Below are 21,121 nucleotides of genomic sequence, written 5' to 3'. Positions count from 1 at the left end.
TTTTTAGTCATCCATGGCTGTTGTTTGGCAAGTAGGGCTCTTGTCTCATCCATGGCTGTTGTTTGGCAAGTAGGGCTCTTGTCCCTTTGGGGTATAGACTGGTTCTGTATCACATTAAATTTCTTTTTTGAACACCTCCCACTTATTTTATTCTATTTTCCTCATTAACAGATTTACTCAATTTACTGTGGACAGCCTCTGTCTCATTGCATTGAAGTCAGCCTTACTTAAATCTACGATCTTAGTAGCTGTTTCAGGTTTCTCCCTTTCAAGCATTACACTGAACTTGAACATATTATGGGCACATTCCATGTGGGACTCTCAGTCCTGCTTATAAAGGATTCTATCCATCCCCCTAATTATTGAATCCCCTACAACTACCACGTTACACTTTCCCTCTTCCCTCCTTTGGACAGCCTCCTGCTCCAAGGTGCCATGGTCAGCATTCTGACTGTCCTTCCGACAGTCTTTAACCTTATCCTCACAGGTAGCAAGAAAATGAAGAGGATCAGTTTCTGAGTATCATTGTTCTCTACATCACCTGGGTTCCCCGACCAGAACTCCTGCCCCCGGCTTGGAAATCCTTCTCAGTTGGGATCAGATCCAGTGTCCAGCCTCATATCTGAGCCAAGACCAGGGAGTGAGCAGCAGTGGTGGAATTGCCACCAGAGCAAAGTGCTCATGGAAGGAGGAGAATAGAATCTGCACTGAATATAAAACTAATCCAATTTGTCTTTTATTATTTTGTTTCCAAATATAATTACTTTTGTTACGACCGAGGCCGGAGGAGTGCACTGTTTATTCTAGTCCCACTTCTCCACAGATCACAACTTATATTTAAATTTCCCCACTTATGGATATGGTCAATAATATTGTCTATTTTTCCCAGAATAAAACACACCAACAAGGTTTCTTCAATAAACCACAAAATTATCAGTTAATTATAAAACAAGTCTAATCCAATAAGGAAATAATACAGACACAGGTTGAAATATTAAAGCCCCTTATTTATCTTAGCACCCCCCACCCCCATCACACACACACACTGGTTAATATGTAAAAATAAAAGGGATTTTTATTTATAGCTGTTAAAAAAAATAGAAAACAATCCACATAGGCTGAATACTTGCTCATACTTGAAGAAAAAAAAATGAAGGTTTGGAAAGATGTCCTTTGTTTTGGTTTGGCGATCCAAATGCGTATAGATGGCTGTCACTGGGATCTTCCTGGAACAGTTCTTTCCAGGCGATGTTGAAGATCAGTTTGGGTAGGCTTTCCAGGAAATGCAGCTAAAGAGGCTTCAGATAGGTCTTACAGCAGAAATGTGGCAACAAGGGTTTCAGTTCACACACATTAGATATGCAGGGTTTCTTCAAATACAGATGGAAATAGGCAACTGACACACTGGAAATGCAGGGTTTCTTTTCCAGAGAGATGAGCTGGGTCTTCTTTGGCAGGCAAAAAACAACTGTCTGTTGTAACAATTGAAATTGAAACTAAAGAATTACAGAAGTCATGCCTCCTGACCTCTATAAATCTTGACCTGTCACTTCTTTGTAAACATTTCCCCAAGTCAAAACAGCTCTTGCTGGGTGATTATCCACAGACAGGTGCCTTCCAGTAAGACTTGTTTATGAGTCAAATCCAGGAACCTTCTGGAGACTTCTTTTAAAAAAAATAAAGTTCAGCATCTCTTCAAGATTCCAGATGAATCAATGTCAATAATTCAACTACAAGTCCTTAAAACATATTTTTCAAAAACAAATAGAAGCACTCTCATAATATCTCCACCTTTGGAGAACTGAATTGCCATTTTTAAATGCGTTTCATTACAAAGTGTAAAAAAAAAGATTAAAACATTTTAAAACACAAATCACACTCATCCCCATTCACTCTTCACCTGTAGTTAATATAATTTTGCTTTGTCCCATCTTTTCACTTATATAACTCAAATAAAGTTATATTCTCAATAAAGCATCTGCAATAACATTATTTTTGCCCACAATGTGGATAATCTTTAAGTGATAGGGCTGTAATAGTAAACTCCATTGGAATAGTCTGGCATTCTGGTTTTTAAGTTTTTCCACAAAGGCTAGCGGGTTGTGATCAGTATATACCAGTGTCTCTCTGTAGTCATGGCAGACAGTTACTTCAAAATGTTTAAGAGCCAATAATAGACCGAGTGTTTCTTTTTCCACAGTTGAATATCTTTTTTGGTGTCAATTTATTTTTTTTGAAAAGTATCCTAATGGCCTTTCTATGTCCGATTCATCGTCTTGTAACAGGACTGCACCGACCCCCAGGCCACTAGCATCAATTGCTACCTTGAGGGGCTTAGTTAAATTTGGAGCGGCCAACACTGGTTCATTGATCAAAATGGCTTTCAGCTCTCAAAAGATGCTTGGCACTCCCCTGACCAACCTACCTTGGTTTTCTTTTTCTGTAACAAATGTATTTGGAGCAGCTATAGTGCTAAAATTTGGTACAAATTTTCAGTAGAAACCACACATCCCCAAAAATGTCAGGATTTCTCTTTTAGTCTCAGGGATAGGGAACTCCACCAATAGTTGTACTTTCGCTGTTCTTGGCAACACTTGTCCTTGCCCTACTGTATGCCCGAGGTAGGTCACTCTTGCTTTTGCGAATTCACTTTTGGCAAGGTTTATTACTAAATCAGCCAATTGTAATTTTCTAAACAGAGCTTCTAGTTGTTTCAAGTGGTCCTTCCAAGTGTCACTGTATACCAGTACATCATCAAGGTAAACTACACAGTTAGGAACACTGGCTACCACTTGGTTCATTAGTCTCTGAAAGGTTGCTGGGGCATTTTTTAGCCCGAATGGTATTGCTCAGCACTGGAAAAGACTGTCCGGTGTGACAAAAGCCAATATTTATTTAGTTCAGGTGATAAAGGAACTTGCCAGTATCCCTTTAACAAATCTATTTTTGTAAGAAACATGGCACTGCCCACTCTGTCAATACAGTCTTCCAAGCAAGGGATTGGGTAGGAGTCTGCCTTTGTTACTGCATTAACTTTTCTGTAGTCTATGCAAAGTCTAGTTGAACTGTCAGGCTTAGGCATTAATACTACTGGGGAACTCCAGCTGCTTTGGCTGGGTTCTATGATGTGCTTTTCTGGCATGTATTGGATTTCTGCTTTTATCTGGGCCTGTTTCTCTGAACTTAAGCGGTAAGGATGCTGTTTTATAGGAAAGGATTCCCCTACATCTACATCATGGGCTGGATTTTACCAGCCTCCCGACATCGGGGGTTGTGGAGGGAGGGCCCGGGAAATACTCCCAGGAGAGGCCCGCCACAGGCCTCAACGCTGGGAAGGCCCCTCCCCATTTTACCGGTGGCGGCAAGGCCTCATGGGGGCCCCCCTACTGCTCGGTGATGGAACTTTAATCTAAATATTTAAATAATTGCTAATCACTGAATAATTACTCATCTTTCCACAACGGCCGTCCCACGCTGATATTTCGGCCAGTTGCCAGATATCCCGAACCTTCGGATCTCCATTTGGAGATCCAAGGCAGAACACTGGTGGGGAGGGGGAAGGAGTGAAGTTTTCAGGGTCGGGGGAGCAGGGGAAACTCTTACTATTGGCTGAGGGGATGGTGGGAAGGAGTTGAAAGGCAAAGGTAATAAAGTCTGGGGGGGAAACTTTGGGATGGGAAGAAAAGTTTTTAGGGGGAGAAGGCAATAAATGAAGTGGTTGGTCATTGCGGGGGTACGAGAGAGGCTTCAATCTTTTATTAAATTTTTAAATGTAAATGTATACTTTAAAAATTAAAATTACCTGCAAGGGCTTGAAGCGCTTTAAAAATGGCGCCGGCGCCTGTACGGTGGCGCCGGACGCCAGACCCCAATTTTGCTGCCAATGCTATTAGCTTAACCTTGGTTAAGTACCGCAAAGCACACAGAGATGCATCCTCCATCCCCAGAAAAGTTGCAGCAACTGTTCAAGACATTCCTGTGGTGTAGACATTACTCTATTACACAACAAACCGTGTTCTTTCTATTTTTCCTTTCTCAATTCTTGTTACCTCACTTACAAACGTACGTCGTCAACGTTGGGTTTATCACGGACGAGCCCCCAATTATGTGTTACGACCGGGGCAGGAGGAGTGCACTGTTTATTCTAGTCCCACTTCTCCACAGGTCACAACATATATTTAAACTTTTCCACTTACTGATAGTAAATCATATACTCTACTTTTCCCAGAATAAAACACCAACTGTATTTCTTCAATAAACCGCACAATTATTGGTTTATTATAAAACAAGTCATAACTAATAATGAAGTAAAACACACACACACAGATTGAAATATTAAAGTCCCTTATTTATCTTAGCCCCTCACACACACACACACACACACACACACATACATACACCGGTTAACCGGAACAGATAAAAGGGAATTTTATTTATTGCAGTTAAAAAAAAAGTAAACAAACCACTTAGGCTAAATACTTACTCATATTTGAAGAAAAAAAATGAAGGTATGGAAAGATGTCCTTTGACTTGGTTTGGCGTCCCAAATGAATATAGATGGCTGTTACTGGGATCTTCCTAGAACAGTTCTTTCCAGGTGATGTTGAAGATCAGTTTGGGTAGGCTTTCCAAGAAATGCAGCTACAGAGGCTTCAGATAGGTCTTACAGCAGAAATGTGGCAACAAGAGTTTCAGTTTCCACACATTAGATACGCAGGGTTTCTTCAAATACAGTTGGAAATAGGCAACTGTATGTAGGGTTTTTTTCTAGGGAGAGAGATGAGCTGGGTCTTCTTTGGCAGGCAAAAACAACTGTCTGTTGTAACAATTGAAATTGAAACTAAAGAATTACAGAAGACAAGCCTCCTGTCCTCTATAAATCTTGATCTGTCACTTCTTTGTAAACATCTCCCCAAGTCAAAAACAGCTCCTGCTCGGTGATTATCCACAGGCAAGTAAGACTTGTTTATGAGCCAAATCCAGGAACCTTCTGGTGACTTCTTTTAAAAACACAAAGTTCAGCATCTCTTCAAGATTCCATATGAATCAATGTCAATAATTCAACTATAAATTCTTAAAACATATTTTACCAAAAAAAAGCACTCTCATAACACTTTTCAGGCCATTTTTAAGATCCTTTGTGTGAAAAAGTAAATATTCTTGTTGAAGTCTAAAATTCCAAATATTCAATATTGTCACACTGGATAATAAACACATTACTGTTAAATATCTCTTCAGCACAGAAAGTACTGATTGGTTATAGTGATTGTCCAAACCAGTACCATGGATTTCAGATGGCTACAAGTTTGCTTGTCTATCAACAGTTTTCCCATGTTAAAATGGTCAAGGCAATCTTTAGACTTTATGCTTTTCATTGGCTGTCAAGAAACACCCATTGGATCCACAATTCCTCCACATCCAGAGCGGACCATGAACTGAATATAGCGTCATTGCGTCATAATGACACAGAAGGAGGCCATTTGGCCCTTCAAGTCCATGTCAGCTCTCTGTGGAGCAATCCAATCAGTCCCATTCCTCGCTCTATCCCTGTAGCCCTGAAAGTTTATTTCCCTCAAGTGCCCATTCACTTTCCTTTTGAAATCTTTCATCATCTCTGCTTCCACCCCCAGCATATGCAGCCAGTTCCCATTCATTATCACTCGCTGCATAAAAAAGTTCTTGCTCACATCGCCTTTGCATCTCTTGCTCAAAACCTTAAATCAGTGTCCCCTAGTTATCGTACCATCAACTAATGGGAACAGCCTTTCTTTGTCTACCCTATCCAAACCTGCCATAATCTTATAAAACTCTATAAAATCTCTCCTCAATCTCCTTTGCTCCAAGGAGAGCAACCACAGCTTCTCCAACCTCACCTTGTAACTAAAATCCCTCATCCCTGGAACTATTCTGGTAAATCTCCTCTGCACCCTGTCAAGGACCCTCACATCCTTCCTAATGTGTGGTGACCAGAACGGGACACAATACTCTAGTTGTAGCCTAACCAAAGCTTTATCAAGGTTCAGCATAACTTCCCAGTTTTTTTTACTCAATACCTCTATTTATGAAGCCCAAGATCCCATATGCTTTGCTAACCACTCTCTCAATATATCCTCCTGCTACCTTCAAAAATCCATGCACATGAACCCCAAGGTCCCCCTGTCCCTGCACACTCTTTAGAACTGTACCATTTAGTATGTATTGCCTCTCCCTATCCCTTCATGTATCAACTCACATTTCTCTAAGATTTAAGGTAGTTACGGAAAAGGACAAAGAGGGACTGGATATAAAAGTACTGAATTGGGGGAAGGCTGATTTCAATATAATAAAACAGGATCTGCCCAAAGTGGACTGGGAGCAGCTACTTGTAGGAAAGTCTACATCAAACCAGTGGGAGTCCTTCAAAAAGGAAATAGTGAGAGTTCAGGGCCAACATGTTCCCGTAAAGGTGAAGGGTAGAACCAATAAGTCCAGAGAACTCTGGATGTCAAGGGAAATAAAGGATTGGATAAGAAAAAAGAAGGAGGCTTATGGCAGATTCAGAGGGCTGAAAACAGCGGTGGCCCTAGAGGAGTATAGAAAGTGTAGGGGGGTACTTAAAAAGTAATTAGAAGAGCGAAGAGGGGGCATCAAAAAACACTGGCGGGCAAGATAAAGGAAAATCCCAAGGTGTTTTATAAGTATATTAAGGGCAAGAGGATAAACAGGGAAAGAGTAGGGTCCATTAGGGACCAAAGTGGCAATCTGCGTATGGAGCCGGAGGACACAGGTGAGATTTTAAATGATTACTTTTCATCTGTGTTCACTATGGAGAAGAACGATGTAGGTGTCGAGATCAGGGAGGGGGATTATAATATACGTGAACAAATTAGCATTGAAAGGGAGGAAGTATTAGCTGTTTTAGTGGGCTTAAAAGTGGATAAATCCACAGGCCCAGATGAGATGTATCCCAGACTGTTATGTGAGGCAAGGAGGGAGATAGCAGGGGCTCTGACACAAATTTTCAAATCCTCTCTGGTCACAGGAGAGGTGCCACAGGACTGGAGGACAGCGAGTGTGGTACCATTATTCAAGAAGGGTAGCCAGGTAATTTACAGGCCAGTGAGTCTAACATCAGTGGTTGGGAAACTATTGGAAAAAAATCTGACGGACAGGATTAATCTCCACTTGGAGAGGCAGGGATTAATCAGGGATAGTCAGCATAGCTTTGTCAGGGGGAGATCATGTCAAACAAACTTGATTGAATTTTTCAAGGAGGCGATTAGATGTGTAGATGAGGGTAAAGCAGTTGATGTAGTCTACATGGACTTCAGTAAGGCTTTTGATAAGGTCCTGCATGGGAGATTGGTTAAGAAGGTAAGAGCCCATGGGATCCAGGGAAATTTGGCAAATTGGTTCCAAAATTGGCTTAGTGGCAGGAGGCAGAGGGTGATGGTCGAGGGTTGTTTTTGCGAGTGGAAGCCTGTGACCAGTGGTGCACCGAGGGATCAGTGCTGGGACCCTTGCTGTTTGTAGTGTATATTAATGATTTAGTCGTGAATATAGGAGGTATGATCAGTAAGTTCGCAGATGACACGAAAATTGGTGATGTCGTAAATAGTGAGGAGGAAAACCTTAGATTACAGGATGATATAGATGGGCTAGGAAGATGGGCGGAGCAGTAGCAGATGGAATTTAATCCTGCAAAGTGTGAGGTGATGCATTTTGGGAGGACTAACAAGGCAAGGGAATATACAATGGATGGTAGAACCCTAGGAAGTACAGAGGGTCAGAGGGACCTTGATGTACTTGTCCATAGATCACTGAAGGCAGCAGCACAGGTAGATAAGGTGGTTAGGAAAGCATATGGGATACTTGCCTATATTAGCTGAGGCATAGAATATAAGAGCAGGGAGGTTATGATGGAGCTGTATAAAACGCTAGTTAGGCCACAGCTGGAGGACTGTGTATAGTTCTGGTCGTCACAGTATTGGAAGGATGTGATTGTACTGGAGAGGGTGCAGAGGAGATTCACCAGGATGTTACCTGGGCTGGAGCATTTCAGCTATGAAGTGAGATTGGATAGGCTAGGGTTGTTTCCTTTAGAGCAGAGAAGGCTGAGGGGGACCTGAATGATGTATACAAAATTATGAGAGGCATTGATAGGATAGATAGGAAGAAACTTTTTCCCTTAGTGGAGGGATCTATAACCAGGGGGCTTAGATTTAAGGTAAGGGGCAGGAGGTTTCAAGGGAATTTGAGGAAAAAAAATTTCACCCTGAGGGTGTTTGGAATCTGGAACGCACTGCCTAAAGGGGTGGTGGAGGCAGGAACCCTCACAACATTTAAGAAGTATTTAGATGAGCACCTGAAACGCAATCGCATACAAGGCTACGGGCCAAGTGCTGGAAAATGTGATTAGAATAGATAGGTGCTTGATGGCCGGCCCAGACATGATGGGCCGAAGGACCTGTTTCTGTGCTTTATAACTCTATGGCTCTATTTATTAAATTCCATCTGCCACTGGTCTGTTCATTCTGCTATCCTACCTATGTCCTGTTGCAGTTGATTGGGATAATCCTCCCTGCCACACCTCCAAGTTTTGTATCATCGGGAAATTTTAAAATTTTACTCTGTATTCCAAGATCCAAGTCGTGTATATATATCAAAAAAAGCAGTGGTCCTAGCACTGACCCTTGGGGAACACCGCTGTCTACCATCCTCCCATCTGAAAAACAACCATTTACCACGACTCGCTGTTTTCTGTCCTTAAGCCAATTTTTTATCTAAGCTGACACTGACCCTCCTATTCCATGAGCCTCAATTTTGTTAACCAGCCTTTGATGTGGTAGTTTGCCAAAGGCTTACTTAAAATCCATATGAACAACATCCATTGCATTCCCGTCATCAACCTTCTCTGTTACTTCATCAAAAAAATCAATGAGATTAGTCAAGCACAGTGTACCTTTTACAAATCCATGCTGGCTCTCCCTAATTAACTCAAACTTCTCCAAGTGCCTGTTGATTTTTTTTTCCTTGATTCTTGTTTCTAAAACCTTACTCTCCACTGATGTTAAACTGACCAGCCTGTATTTACTAGGAATGTCCTTATACCCTTTCTTGAATCATAGTGTCACATTTGGCACTCTCCAATCTTCTGGCACTTTCCTCATATCTAGGGAAGATTGGAATATTACGGCAAGTCCTTCAACTATCTCCACTCCCACTTCCTTTAACAACCTGGATGCAAGCCAATTCATAACATTGCTGTGATATTGTAAATTTATATCTTATCGATCAGATTTGTGTTTGGAAGACTGACGTGCTATTTCTCTAAAGGTACTTACATGTCATATTGCATTGGCAGTCCACACTGCGCTTGGTGTTTACTGTAGTATCGATTCTCCAGATCAAGCTTGGTTTCCCCAATCAGATCATCCTTCCCAATCATATCATGATCAAATATTGAAACAGTGAGCTCTGTCTCCATCGGAAATGTAACAGTCATTTCAAACATTCTGAGAACATTTAAGAGCAATACACTTATTAATTCAAGCAATTGAAAATTTCAGTACACTTTGTAATTAAGGAATGCAAGGTTAAAGTATTTGTGATCACTTGTTGAATTGAATGGACTGTATGCATCCGAGTGGAACTAGTGAGTTTATTTATAAATAAAAAATGTGCACAACTCAATACCTCCATTAATATCTTTAAAAATATAAAATATGATCATTTTATTTTCATTCAGTAATATATTCCTGGTGGGTTTATACTTTGAGATTCATGAAACGATCTAACAGCCAAATTGCTCATGTTGAGTTTCTTTGAACAGTTTTCTCTGCAGCTATTTCTCAGGTACCCATTCAATCTTTACCACAATCACATACCTGTTTATCTATAAGAGCTGTATCTTGACAGATCAAAAACTCAGTCGTTAAACTCATTAAAAAAAGATGAAATACAGTCCTGCCTTTGAGAAGCCAAACCACAAGACGATGCTTTACTCTTGCACAGCAAGTGCCAGATTCATGTCAAGGTAATTTGTGCCTGTGATATCTGTGGTACGTATGCTAGGAGTTATTCTGAATAGATTTATGTTGTCAATTAATAACTAGTGTTACATATTAATTGCTCCTTCCAAGTGACTTCTTTTCCTAGACGAATGTTTCATTAGTAATCAGTTTTGTTTTCATACACTTTGTGTATTTTACCATTTTCATGCAGCCAGGTGTGTCCAACAGGTCAATGTGATGTGCCTAGTGTGTGGCTGAAGAGAGTTAGTGTGCTTCCCACTTTTTGCGTGCTAGTGTGCTTCTCATTTTCAGCCTAGCCTCAATTCAAAAAGGAGAGCCAAATGCATAAGTCTCTTCCTGTCAATGCACAACTTTCCATTGGCTGCTGCTGTGCCTCCACATAACAACGCATGGAGACTGGGTCGCTCGTGGCTCCAGGCTGAAGCTACAGAGGAACTCAGAGGAGGTTTGGCCCCCAGTCATGCAATGCACAGGCCCACTGGTGTGTGGACATGCCTTGGAGGTCATGAACCAAATTCCCAGCTATGGACAGAAAGCCCCATTGCCTAGTGGATACTCTGGGTGAGATGACAGCTAAAGGAGTAAATTCTGACAAAAAATCTGGACTGGAGCCGAAAGGCGGACCGATGCCGAAATATATCATCTTTCCGGCAACTCCTGTAATGAAGCCAGCGCCAAATAGAGTGCTCTGAATTCCTTTAGACCCAACTGGGGAGGTTGAGAGGGAGTCCCTGGCGTTTGGGCAGCCCAGGATCTCCATGAATTTTCCCAATGCTTGTGCCCTCGAGAGGACACTCCAGTGTCACTGCAGAGCATTAACACCACATGAGAGACAGCAGTTACGAATGTTAAGCCCAACTCTATTGGCTTAAAGAATGGGTGCTATGGATTGGCTCTGACATTGGGACGGACTATCGTGTTTCACTGGTCAGCTACCATCCACCTTAAGCCGGGCAGCCCCCAAAGAATAAGGTAAAAGCAAAATACTGCGGATGCTGGTATTCTGAAATAAAAACAAGAAATGCTGGAAATACTCAGCAGGTCTGGCAGCATCTGTGGAGAGAGAAGCAGAGTTAACGTTTCGGGTCAGTGACCCTTCTTCGGAACTAACAAATATTAGAAATGTCAAAGGTTATAAGCAAATAAAGAAGGGGAGGGGCAAGAGATAACAAAGGAGAAGGTGTAGATTGGACAAGGCCACATAGCTGACCAAAAGGTCATGGAGCAAAGGCAAACAATATGTTAATGGTGTGTTGAAAGACAAAGCATTAGTACAGATAGGGTGTTAACGGACTGAAGATTGAACAGCAGCAAGTACAAACGTGAAAAAAAAACAGTGGGTAAGCAAACTGAACAAACTAAGATGAAATTCAATAAACAAAAACAAAAAAAATTGTAAAAAATGTAAAAAAGAAAAAATATCTAAAATAAAAGTAAAATGGGGGGCCCGTCACGCTCTGAAATTATTGAACTCAATGTTCAGTCTGGCAGGCTGTAGTGTGCCTAATCGGTAAATGAGATGCTGTTCCTCGAGCTTGCGTTGATGTTCACTGGAACACTGCAGCAATCCCAGGACAGAGATGTGAGCATGAGAGCAGGGGGGAGTGTTGAAATGGCACGCAACCGGTATGACTGTATTGGTGCCGTTTCCTGCTCCTGCCCCGAACTGGAAAACTTTATCAACTTTGCTTCCAATTTCCACCCTTCTCTCACCTTTACATGGTCCATCTCTGACACTTCCCTTCCCTTCCTTGACTTCTCTGTCTCCATCTCTGGGGATAGGTTGTCTACTAATATCCATTATAAGCCCACCAACTCCCACAGCTACCTCAACTACACTTCTTCACACCCTACCTCCTGTAAGGACTCCATTCCATTCTCCCAGTTTCTCCGTCTCCGACGCATCTGCTCTGATGATGCTACCTTCCATGACAGCATTTCTGATATGTCTTCCCTTTTCCTCAACTGAGGATTCCCCCCCACTGTTATTGACAGGGCCCTCAACCGTGTCCGGCCCATTTCCCACACCTCTACCCTCACCCCTTCCCCTCCCTCCCAGAACCGTGACAGAGTTCCCCTTGTGCTCAATTTCCACCCCATCAGCCTCCACATCCAAAGGATCATCCTCCGCCATTTCCGCCACCTCCAGCATGATGCCACTACCAAATGCACCTTCCCCTCCCTTCCCCTGTCAACATTCCGAAGGAATCGTTCCCTCCACAACACAGGGCGACACAGTGGGCGTCACAGTGGCGCAGTGGTTAGCACCGCAGCCTCACAGCTCCAGCGACCCGGGTTCAATTCTGGGTACTGCCTGTGTGGAGTTTGCAAGTTCTCCCTGTGACTGCGTGGGTTTCCTCTGGGTGCTCCGGTTTCCTCCCACATGCCAAAAGACTTGCAGGTTGATAGGTTAATTGGCCATTATAAATTGCCCCTAGTATAGGTAGGTGGTAGGGAAATATAGGGACAGGTGGGGATGTGGTAGGAATATGGGATTAGTGTAGGATTAGTATAAATGGGTGGTTGATGGTCGGCACAGACTCGGTGGGCCGAAGGGCATATTTCAGTGCTGTATCTCTAAAAACTAAAAAAAAAACCCTGGTCCACTCCTCCATTACTCCCACCACCTCGTCCCCTTCCCATGGCACCTTCCCCTGCAATCGCAGGAGGTATAATACCTGCCCATTTACCTCCTCTCTCCTCACTATCCCAGGCCCCAAACACTCCTTTCAGGTGAAGCAGCTATTTACTTGTACTTCTTTCAATGTAGTATACTGTATTCGCTGCTCACAGTGTGGTCTCCTCTACATTGGGGAGACCAAGCGCAGACTGGGTGACCGCTTTGCGGAACACCTCCGTTCAGTCCGCAAGCAGGACCCTGAGCTTCCGGTTGCTTGCCATTTCAACACTCCCCCCTGCTCTCATGCTCACATCTCTGTCCTGGGCTTGCTGCAGTGTTCCACTGAACATCAACAAAAGCTCAAGGAACAGCATCTCATTTACCGATTAGGCACACTACAGCCTGCCGGACTGAACATTGAGTTCAATAATTTCAGAGCATGACAGCCCCCCATTTTACTTTTATTTTTAGTTGTTTTTACTTTTTTTACATTTTTTACAATTTTTTTTGTATGTTTATTTCATTTCATCTTAGTTTGTTCAGTTTGCTTACCCACTGTTTTTTTCAGGTTTGCACTTGCTGCTGTTCAATTTTCAGTGTATAAAACACCTAATCTGTACTAATGCTTTGTCTTTCAACACACCATTAACATATTGTTTGCCTTTGCTCCGTGACCTTTTGGTCAGCTATGTGGCCTGGTCCAATCTAGACCTCCTTTGTTATCTCTTGCCCCACCCCCACCTCACTTGCTTATAACCTGTGACTTTTCTAATATTTGTCAGTTCCGAAGAAGGGTCACTGACCCGAAATGTTAACTCTGCTTCTCTCTCCACAGATGCTGCCAGACCTGCTGAGTATTTCCAGCATTTCTTGTTTTTATCCCGAAGAGTAAGCTGCTGACCTGCCATGGTCCATCTGCTCCAATGGGTGCTTGGAGCTTAGAGTCTCTGCTCAACAAGTGGACTGACTCCATTGCACCACAACAACAAGAGCAACTTATATTTATATAGCGTCCCATAAAATGTCCCAAAGTGCTTCATTGGAGCATTATAAATCAAAATTCACACTGAGCCACATAAGGAGATATTAGGGAAGATGACCAAAAGCTTGGTCAAAGAGGTAGGGTTTTAAGGGGTGTCTTAAAGGAGGAAAGCAAGGTAGAGAGGCAGAGAGATTTAGGGAGGGAATTCCAAAGCTTAGGGCCCAGGCAGCTGAAGGCACGGACACCAATGGTGGAGTGATTAAAATTGGGGATGCTCAAGAGGCCGGAATTAGAGGAGCACAGATATCTCAGAGGGTTGTGGGGGTGGAGAAGATTACAGACATAGGGAGGGACGAAGGCATCGAGGGATTTGAAAACAAAGATGAGAATTTTAAAATTAAGATGTTGCTTGACTGGGAGCCAATGTAGGTCAGCAAGCACAGGGGTGATCGGGGAACGGGTATTAGTGCAAGTTAAACACAGCCAGAAGAGTTTGGATGACTGAAACACAAACAAGAAATGCTGGAAATACTCAGCAGGTCTGGCAGCATCTGTGGAGAGAGAAACAAAGTTAATGTTTCAGGTCAGTGACCCTTCTTCAGAACTGGCAAATATTAGAAATGTAAAAGGTTTTAAGCAAGTAAAGCGGGGGAGGGCAAGAGATAACAAAAGAGGTGTTGATAGGACAAGGTCACAGAAAATAACTGACCAAGGTTCTCACCTTCTGTGTGGGAGACCAGCCAGGTGTGCATTGGAATGCTCAAGTCTCGAGGTAGCAAAGGCATGAATGAAGATGTCAGCAGATCAGCTGAGATGGAGTGAAGTTGGGCAATGTTACAGAGGTGGAAATAGGCGGCCTTAGTGATTGCAGCTGGCAAACAAACAAAACAAACGCAAACAAACAAAACAAATGCTAAGAAAGAAGATATCATCTCTTTGATTGGCAATCTGGAATGTCAGGACCATGTCCACAGGGCTGTCAGACAACTTGCCCGCAAGATAGCTGTGATCAACATGGAACTTGATTGGTTGAACATTGACATAGCTTCCCTACAAGGGACAAGACTCACTGATAGTGGATCACTGAAAGAAAAACATTAACATTCACCTGGCAGGGGACGAGTTCAGAGGGAACACGTGAGCAGGGTGAAGGCTTCGCTGTAAGCAACTTGTTTCTCTCAATGATAGAACCCCCAACACATGGTTCAGAATGTGTTCTCTCTATCTGCCTCTCAATTCAAACAGGACCAGTTAACCTCATGCCCGCACATCAACACTAACAGAATTTCTTACCCACAGCTGTCACAAAAGCTTCTTAATTCACTTGGAAAAGCCCTTCAAAACACTCCTGAAGGGGATGCAGAGACCACGTGGGCTCACATCAGAGACGCCATCTATGACTCAGCAATAGCCACCCTTGGCAAACGTGAGAAGCAGAATGTAGACTGGTTTCAATCTCACTCTGAAGAGCTGGAACCAGTCATTGGGCAGCACAGTGGCGCAGTGGTTAGCACCGCAGCCTCACAGCTCCAGCCACCCAGGTTCAGTTCTGGGTACTGCCTGTGCGGAGTTTGCAAGTTCTCCCTGTGACTGCGTGGGTTTTCGCCGGGTGCTCCGGTTTCCTCCCACAGCCAAGACTTGCAGGTTGATAGGTAAATTGGCCATTATAAATTGCCCCTAGTGTAGGTAGGTGGTAGGGGAATTGTGGGGATGTGGTAGGAATATGGGATTAATGTAGGATTAGTATAAATGGGTGGTTGATGGTCGGCACAGACTCGGTGGGCCAAGGGGCCTGTTTCAGTGCTGTATTTCAAAATAAAATAAATAGCCGCTAAGTGCACTGCACTGCTGAACAAGAAAGCCCCCAGCGAGTTAACATCCTTAGCACTTCAAGCCGCCAGAAGTACTGCGCAAAGAACAGCCAGGCGCTGTGCAACTGACTACTGGCAGCACCTATGCAGTCGTATTCAGCTGGCCTCCGACACCGGAAACATCAGAGGAATATATTAAGAGAGCCTTTGGGCCAACCATCAAGAAGATCGGCCCCCTCAAGTGTAAATCAGGGGAAATGATCACTGACCAACGCAAGCAAATGGACCGCTGTGTGGAGCACTACCTAGAACTGTACTCCAGGGAAAATGTTGTCACTGAGATCGCCCTCAATGCAGCCCAGTCTCTGCCAGTCATGGATGAGCTGGATGAACAGCCAACAAAATCGGAACTCAGTAATGCCATTGATTCTCTAGCCAGTGGAAAAGCCCCTGGAAAGGACCCCTGAAATAATCAAGAGTGCCAAGCCTGCTATACTCTCAGCACTAGATGAACTGCTTTGCCTGTGCTGGGATGAGGGAGCAGTACCACAGGACATGCGCGATGCCAATATCACTACTCTCTATAAGAACAAGGGTGACCACGGTGACTGCAACAATTACCGTGGAATCTCCCTGCTCAGCATAGTGGGGAAAGTCTTCACTCGAGTCGCTTTAAACAGGCTCCAGAAGCTGGCTGAGCGTGTCTACCCTGAGACATAGTGCGGCTTTCGAGCAGAGAGATCCACCATTGACATGCTGTTCTCCCTTCGCCAGCTACAGGAGAAATGCCACAAACAACGGATGCCCCTCTATGATGCCTTCATAGATCTCATCAAAGCCTTTGACCTCGTCAGCATATGTGGTCTCCAGACTACTAGCAAAGATCGGATGTCCACCAAAGCTACTAAGTATCATTACCTCATTCCATGACAATATGAAAGGCACAATGCAGCATAGCAGTGCCTCATCAGACCCCTTTCCTATCCTGAGTGGCGTGAAACAGGGCTGTGTTCTTACAACTACACTGTTTGGGACCTTCTTCTCACTGTTGCACTCACATGTGTTTAAGTCTTCAGAAGAAGGAGTCTTCCTCCACACAAGATCAGATGGCAGGTTGTTCAACCTTGCCCAGCTTAGAGCGAAGACCAAAGCACGGAAAGTCCTCATCAGGGAACTCCTCTTTGCTGACGATGCTGCATTAACATCCCACACAGAAGAGTGTCTGCAGAGACTCATCGACAGGATTGCGGCTTCCTGCAATGAATTTGGCCTAACCATCAGCCTCAAGTAAATGAACATCATGGGACAGGACGTCAGAAATGCTCCATCCATCAATATCAGCGACCACGCTCTGGAAGTGGTTCAAGAGTTCACCTACCTAGGCTCAACTATCACCAGTAACCTGTCCCTTCGATGCAGAAATCAACAAGCGCATGGGAAAGGCGTCTGCTGCTATGTCCAGACTGGCCAAGAGGATGTGGGAAAATGGCGCATTGACACAGAACAAAGAGCGACACCTCAACACATTCCATCTTCGCTGTCTCCGGAGAATCCTTGGCATCAGGTGGCAGGGCCATATCTCAAATGCAGAGGTCCTCCAGGTGGCCAACATCCCCAGCATATACGCCCTACTGAGCCAGCGGTGCTTGAGATGGCTTGGCCATGTGAGCCGCATGGAAGATGGCAGGATCCCAAAGGACGCATTGTACAGCGAGCTCATCACTGGTATCAGACCTACTGGCCGTCCATGTCTCCACTTTGAAGACATCTGCAAATGCGACATGAAGTCCTGCGACATTGACCACAAGTCGTTGGAGTCAGTTGCCAGCGATCGCCAGAGCTGGCGGACAGCTATAAAGGCGGGGCTAAAGAGAGGCGAGTCGAAGAGACTCGACAGTTGGCAGGAAAAAAGACAGAGGCGCAAGGGAAGAGCCAACTGTGTAACAGCCCTGACAACCAATTTTATCTGCAGCGCCTGTGGAAGAGTCTTGTCACTCTAGAATTGGCCTTTACAGCCACTCCTGGTGCTGCTCCACAAACCACTGACCACCTCTAGGCACTTACCCATTGTCTCTCGAGACAAGGAGGCCAAAGAAGATCTATGCTCCAGGACTGTGCTCCACTACAGAGATGAAAAATCAGTTCTACGAGGAGCTGGACAATGCAATCAGCGAAACCCCTAAGACAGAATATCTTTACCTACTGGGGGATTTCAACGCAAGAGTGGGCACAGACATGGCCCACTTACCTTGGATATCACAGCCAGGAAAAGATAAAGGAAAATGGACAGAGACTACTTGAGTTTTGCTGCTACCATGAGTTTTGTGTAATTAACACTTTTTTTCAGAACAGACCATGCCACAAGGTGTCATGGAGGCATCCAACGTCAAAACATTGGCACCAGCTGGACCTGATAATCAGTGGCATGACTCTCTCAACAGCATTCTCAACAGACGTGGCTACCATAGCGCTGACTGCAATACAGATTACACACTGGTGTGCACCAAGGTTCAGATGGAGCCCTCAAAACTTTTCCGTTCAAAGCAGAAAGGCTGTCCTCGTATCTATGTCAGCCATACTGCTCAAGGTCATACTGCCTACCGAGATAAGAACCAACAGTTCCTCGACTCCATTGAACAGGTGCTTGCCGGTGTTCCCAAACAGGAGTGGATTTTGAGGCCCCTGAGGTGGGGGTCGGATTCGGGGGCACGGAGTATCACGACGGGTGGCAGGGGGGTGACGGGTTGGAGGGCTCCTTGCTTCCTCGTTGCCCGGCAATTTTCTCAGGGGGTGGGGTAGGCTGAAGATGAATTATCCACCCAGAGGCCAATTGAGGCCCTTAAGTAGTCTATTAGCAGCCAATTAAGGGCCTGTTCCCGCCACCGCTGGGATCGAGGCTTGTGGGTGGGGGGGAGGGGGGGGCGGAATTTCCTACTTTGTGGGACATTTGTGGCCCATGGTGGAGCCCCACTGGGAACAACTTTACCCCCCAGGATCCCCCTCCCCCTGGACAGAACGACCAACCCCATTTCCCCTCACCGGGGCCTTCCAGACCAACCCTGGCGATCCCACCTCACCTACCTCTTGTTCGGGCTTCCACCACAAGGCATGAGTCTGATGCCTCTGCAGTACTGGCAGTGGCCACTGCTCCCAGTGGCGCTGCCAATACTGCTGAGCTGCCAGCCCTGAGATTGGTCAGCAACTCTTCGAGGCGGGATCCCTGTCCCTTTAAAGCAGGCATCTCGCCTCCAAAACTCTGACTCAAAAAGACCGGAGGATCACTCTGGGGGTGGTGGGGGGGGGGGGGGGGGCAAGGGTGGGTGGTTAGAAAAGGCAGAGGTGGGAATCCCCCCACCTTTACGGCCCAGTGCCATGAGCCCTGCCTCCAGCACAAAATCCAGCCCAAAGAGTGCAGAAGCAAAATGGAACATACTTCGAGACACCATTTACAATACTGCACTCTCAACATATGGGAAGCAAGAATGGAAAAATGCTAACTAGTTTGAGGCTAACAACACTGTAATGGAACCTGTCATTTAAGCCAAGCGATCCGCCTTATTACTTTGAAGCGAGATCCAGGCTAGAAGACAGTGAATACACTAAGAGCTTTTTACAATTTATATAAATGACTTGGATGAAGGGACCGAAGGTCTGGTTGCTAAATTTGCTGATGACACAAAGATAGGTCGTAAAGTAAGTTGTGAAGAGGACATAAGGAGGCTACAAAGGGATACAGATAGGTTAAGTGAGTGAGCAAAGATCTGACAAATGGAGTATAATATGAGAAAATGTGAAATTGTCCATTTTGGTAGGAAGAATAAAAATTGCAGAGAGATTGCAGAGCTCTGAGATGCAGAGGGATCTGGTGTCCTAGTGCATGAATTGCAAAAGGTTAGAATGCAGGTACAGCAAGTAATTAGGAAAGCTAATAGAATGTTATCATTTATTGCGAGGAGAACTGAATACAAAAGTAGGGAGGTTATGTTTCAGTTATACAGGGCATTGGTGAGACCACATCTGGAGTATTGTGTACAGTACTGGTCTCCTTATTTAAGGAAGGATGTAAATGCATTGGAAGCAGTTCAAAGAAGATTTACGAGACTAATACCTGGAATTTTCGGGTTGTCTTATGAGGAAAGGTTGGACAGGCTAGGCTTGTATCCATTGGAGTTTAGCAGAGTAAGAAGCGACTTGATTGAAACATATAAGATTCTGAGGGGTCTTGACAGGATGGATGTGGAAAGGATGTTTCCCCTTGTGGGAGAATCGAGAACTAGGAGTCACTGTTTAAAAATAATGGGTTGCCCATTTAAGGCAGAGAAGAGGAGAAATTTTTTCCCTCAGAGGGTCATGAAGCTTTAGAACTCTCTTCCTCAAAAGGCGGTGGAAGCAGAGTCTTAAAATATTTTTAAGACAGAGGTAGATAGATTCTCAATAAGCAAAGGAGTGAAAGGTTATCAGAGGTAGGCGGGAATGTGGAGTTGAGGTTACAATCAGATCAGCCATGATCTTATTGAATGGCAGACCAGGCTCAAGGGGCCGATTGACCTACTCCTGCTCCTAATTCATATGTTCGAAGTAATGAGCAACAGACTGCTAGGCACTGTACCAATGACTACTTGTTGCAACTTTGCAAGAATATCCAGATGTCCTCCGACACAGGGAGCTCTAGGGGCATGTCTAATGGGATCAAAAAGGCAACAGATCCATCAGTAATGAAAATAGCTCCATTGAAAACAAAGGCAGGGAGGTCATCACCAACTGCAATAAACAGATGGAGAGATGGGTGGAACACGATCTTGAGCAGTATGGCTGACGTAGATACGAGTACGGCCTTTCTGCTTTGAACAAAAAAGCTTCAACAGTTCCATCCTGACCCTGGTGCACGCCAGGGAGTGATCTGCAGTCTGACAACACAGGTAAATACTTTTCCCATGCTGTTTAGCAGGGAGATGCCTCGATTGTCGCAATCATGATGGCCACCCTTGTTCTAGTTCAAGGTCACAATCTTTGTATCACGTACATCCAGAGGCACTGCCCCCTCCCTCCAACAGAGACACAGCAGTTTGTGCAGATGCTGCAGGAGTCCCAGTTTCCTGTGCTTGATGAGTTCAGGCAGTTATAGCATCATCACCTGGAGCTTCTCCAATGGCAAGAAAGCCAATAGCTTTGCTAAGCTCCTCCACTGTCGGTTTGATATCCAGCTCTTCCATGACAGGCAGGCTCTCTATGGTTTCCAGAGCTTCCTCAGCGACAATATTTTCCCTGGATTACAACTCAACGAATCTATCTCAAATCCCAGTGTGGTTTCAGAACTGGAAGATCCGCAATCGACATGATCTTCTCAGCCTGTCAGCTGCAGAAGAAATCCTGTGAACGAAGGAGACCACGATGTATTGCCTTTATCAATTTCATTAAGGCGTTTGACCATGTGAGTAGAGGTGGTCTATTTAAGTGGATGAAAAAAATTGGCTGCCAAAGCTGCTCAGTGTGATCTTCTCCTTCCATGATAACATGAAGGCTAAGGTCAGCTATGACGGGGAATATCAGAATCCTTCAAGAGCCGCAGTGGGGTCAAACAGGGTTGTGTTCTGGAGTCTTTTCTTTGCGGCTGTCATATGTCTTCAGTTCATTTACAGAGGGTGTCTCCATACATACTAGAACTGACAGAAAGCTGTTCAGTCTTGGCCACCAG

At 44.5% G+C, this 21,121-nt stretch overlaps 1 protein-coding gene across 1 annotated transcript in view; it reads right to left on the bottom strand.

Moving 5' to 3' along the window:
- Positions 1 to 21,121, bottom strand: part of LOC137378425 (fer-1-like protein 4) — a 518,691-nt gene that overhangs the window by 82,779 nt on the left and 414,791 nt on the right. Inside the window, 1 exon segment of the mRNA XM_068048756.1 lies at positions 9,324 to 9,494. Coding sequence (XP_067904857.1) covers positions 9,324 to 9,494 — 171 coding nt within the window.

The sequence above is a fragment of the Heterodontus francisci genome, chromosome 16 (genome assembly GCF_036365525.1).
Source record: "Heterodontus francisci isolate sHetFra1 chromosome 16, sHetFra1.hap1, whole genome shotgun sequence".
Lineage (NCBI taxonomy): Eukaryota > Metazoa > Chordata > Chondrichthyes > Heterodontiformes > Heterodontidae > Heterodontus > Heterodontus francisci.
Note: the sequence above shows the minus strand (reverse complement) of the source record. Positions and strands in the feature narration are given on the sequence as shown.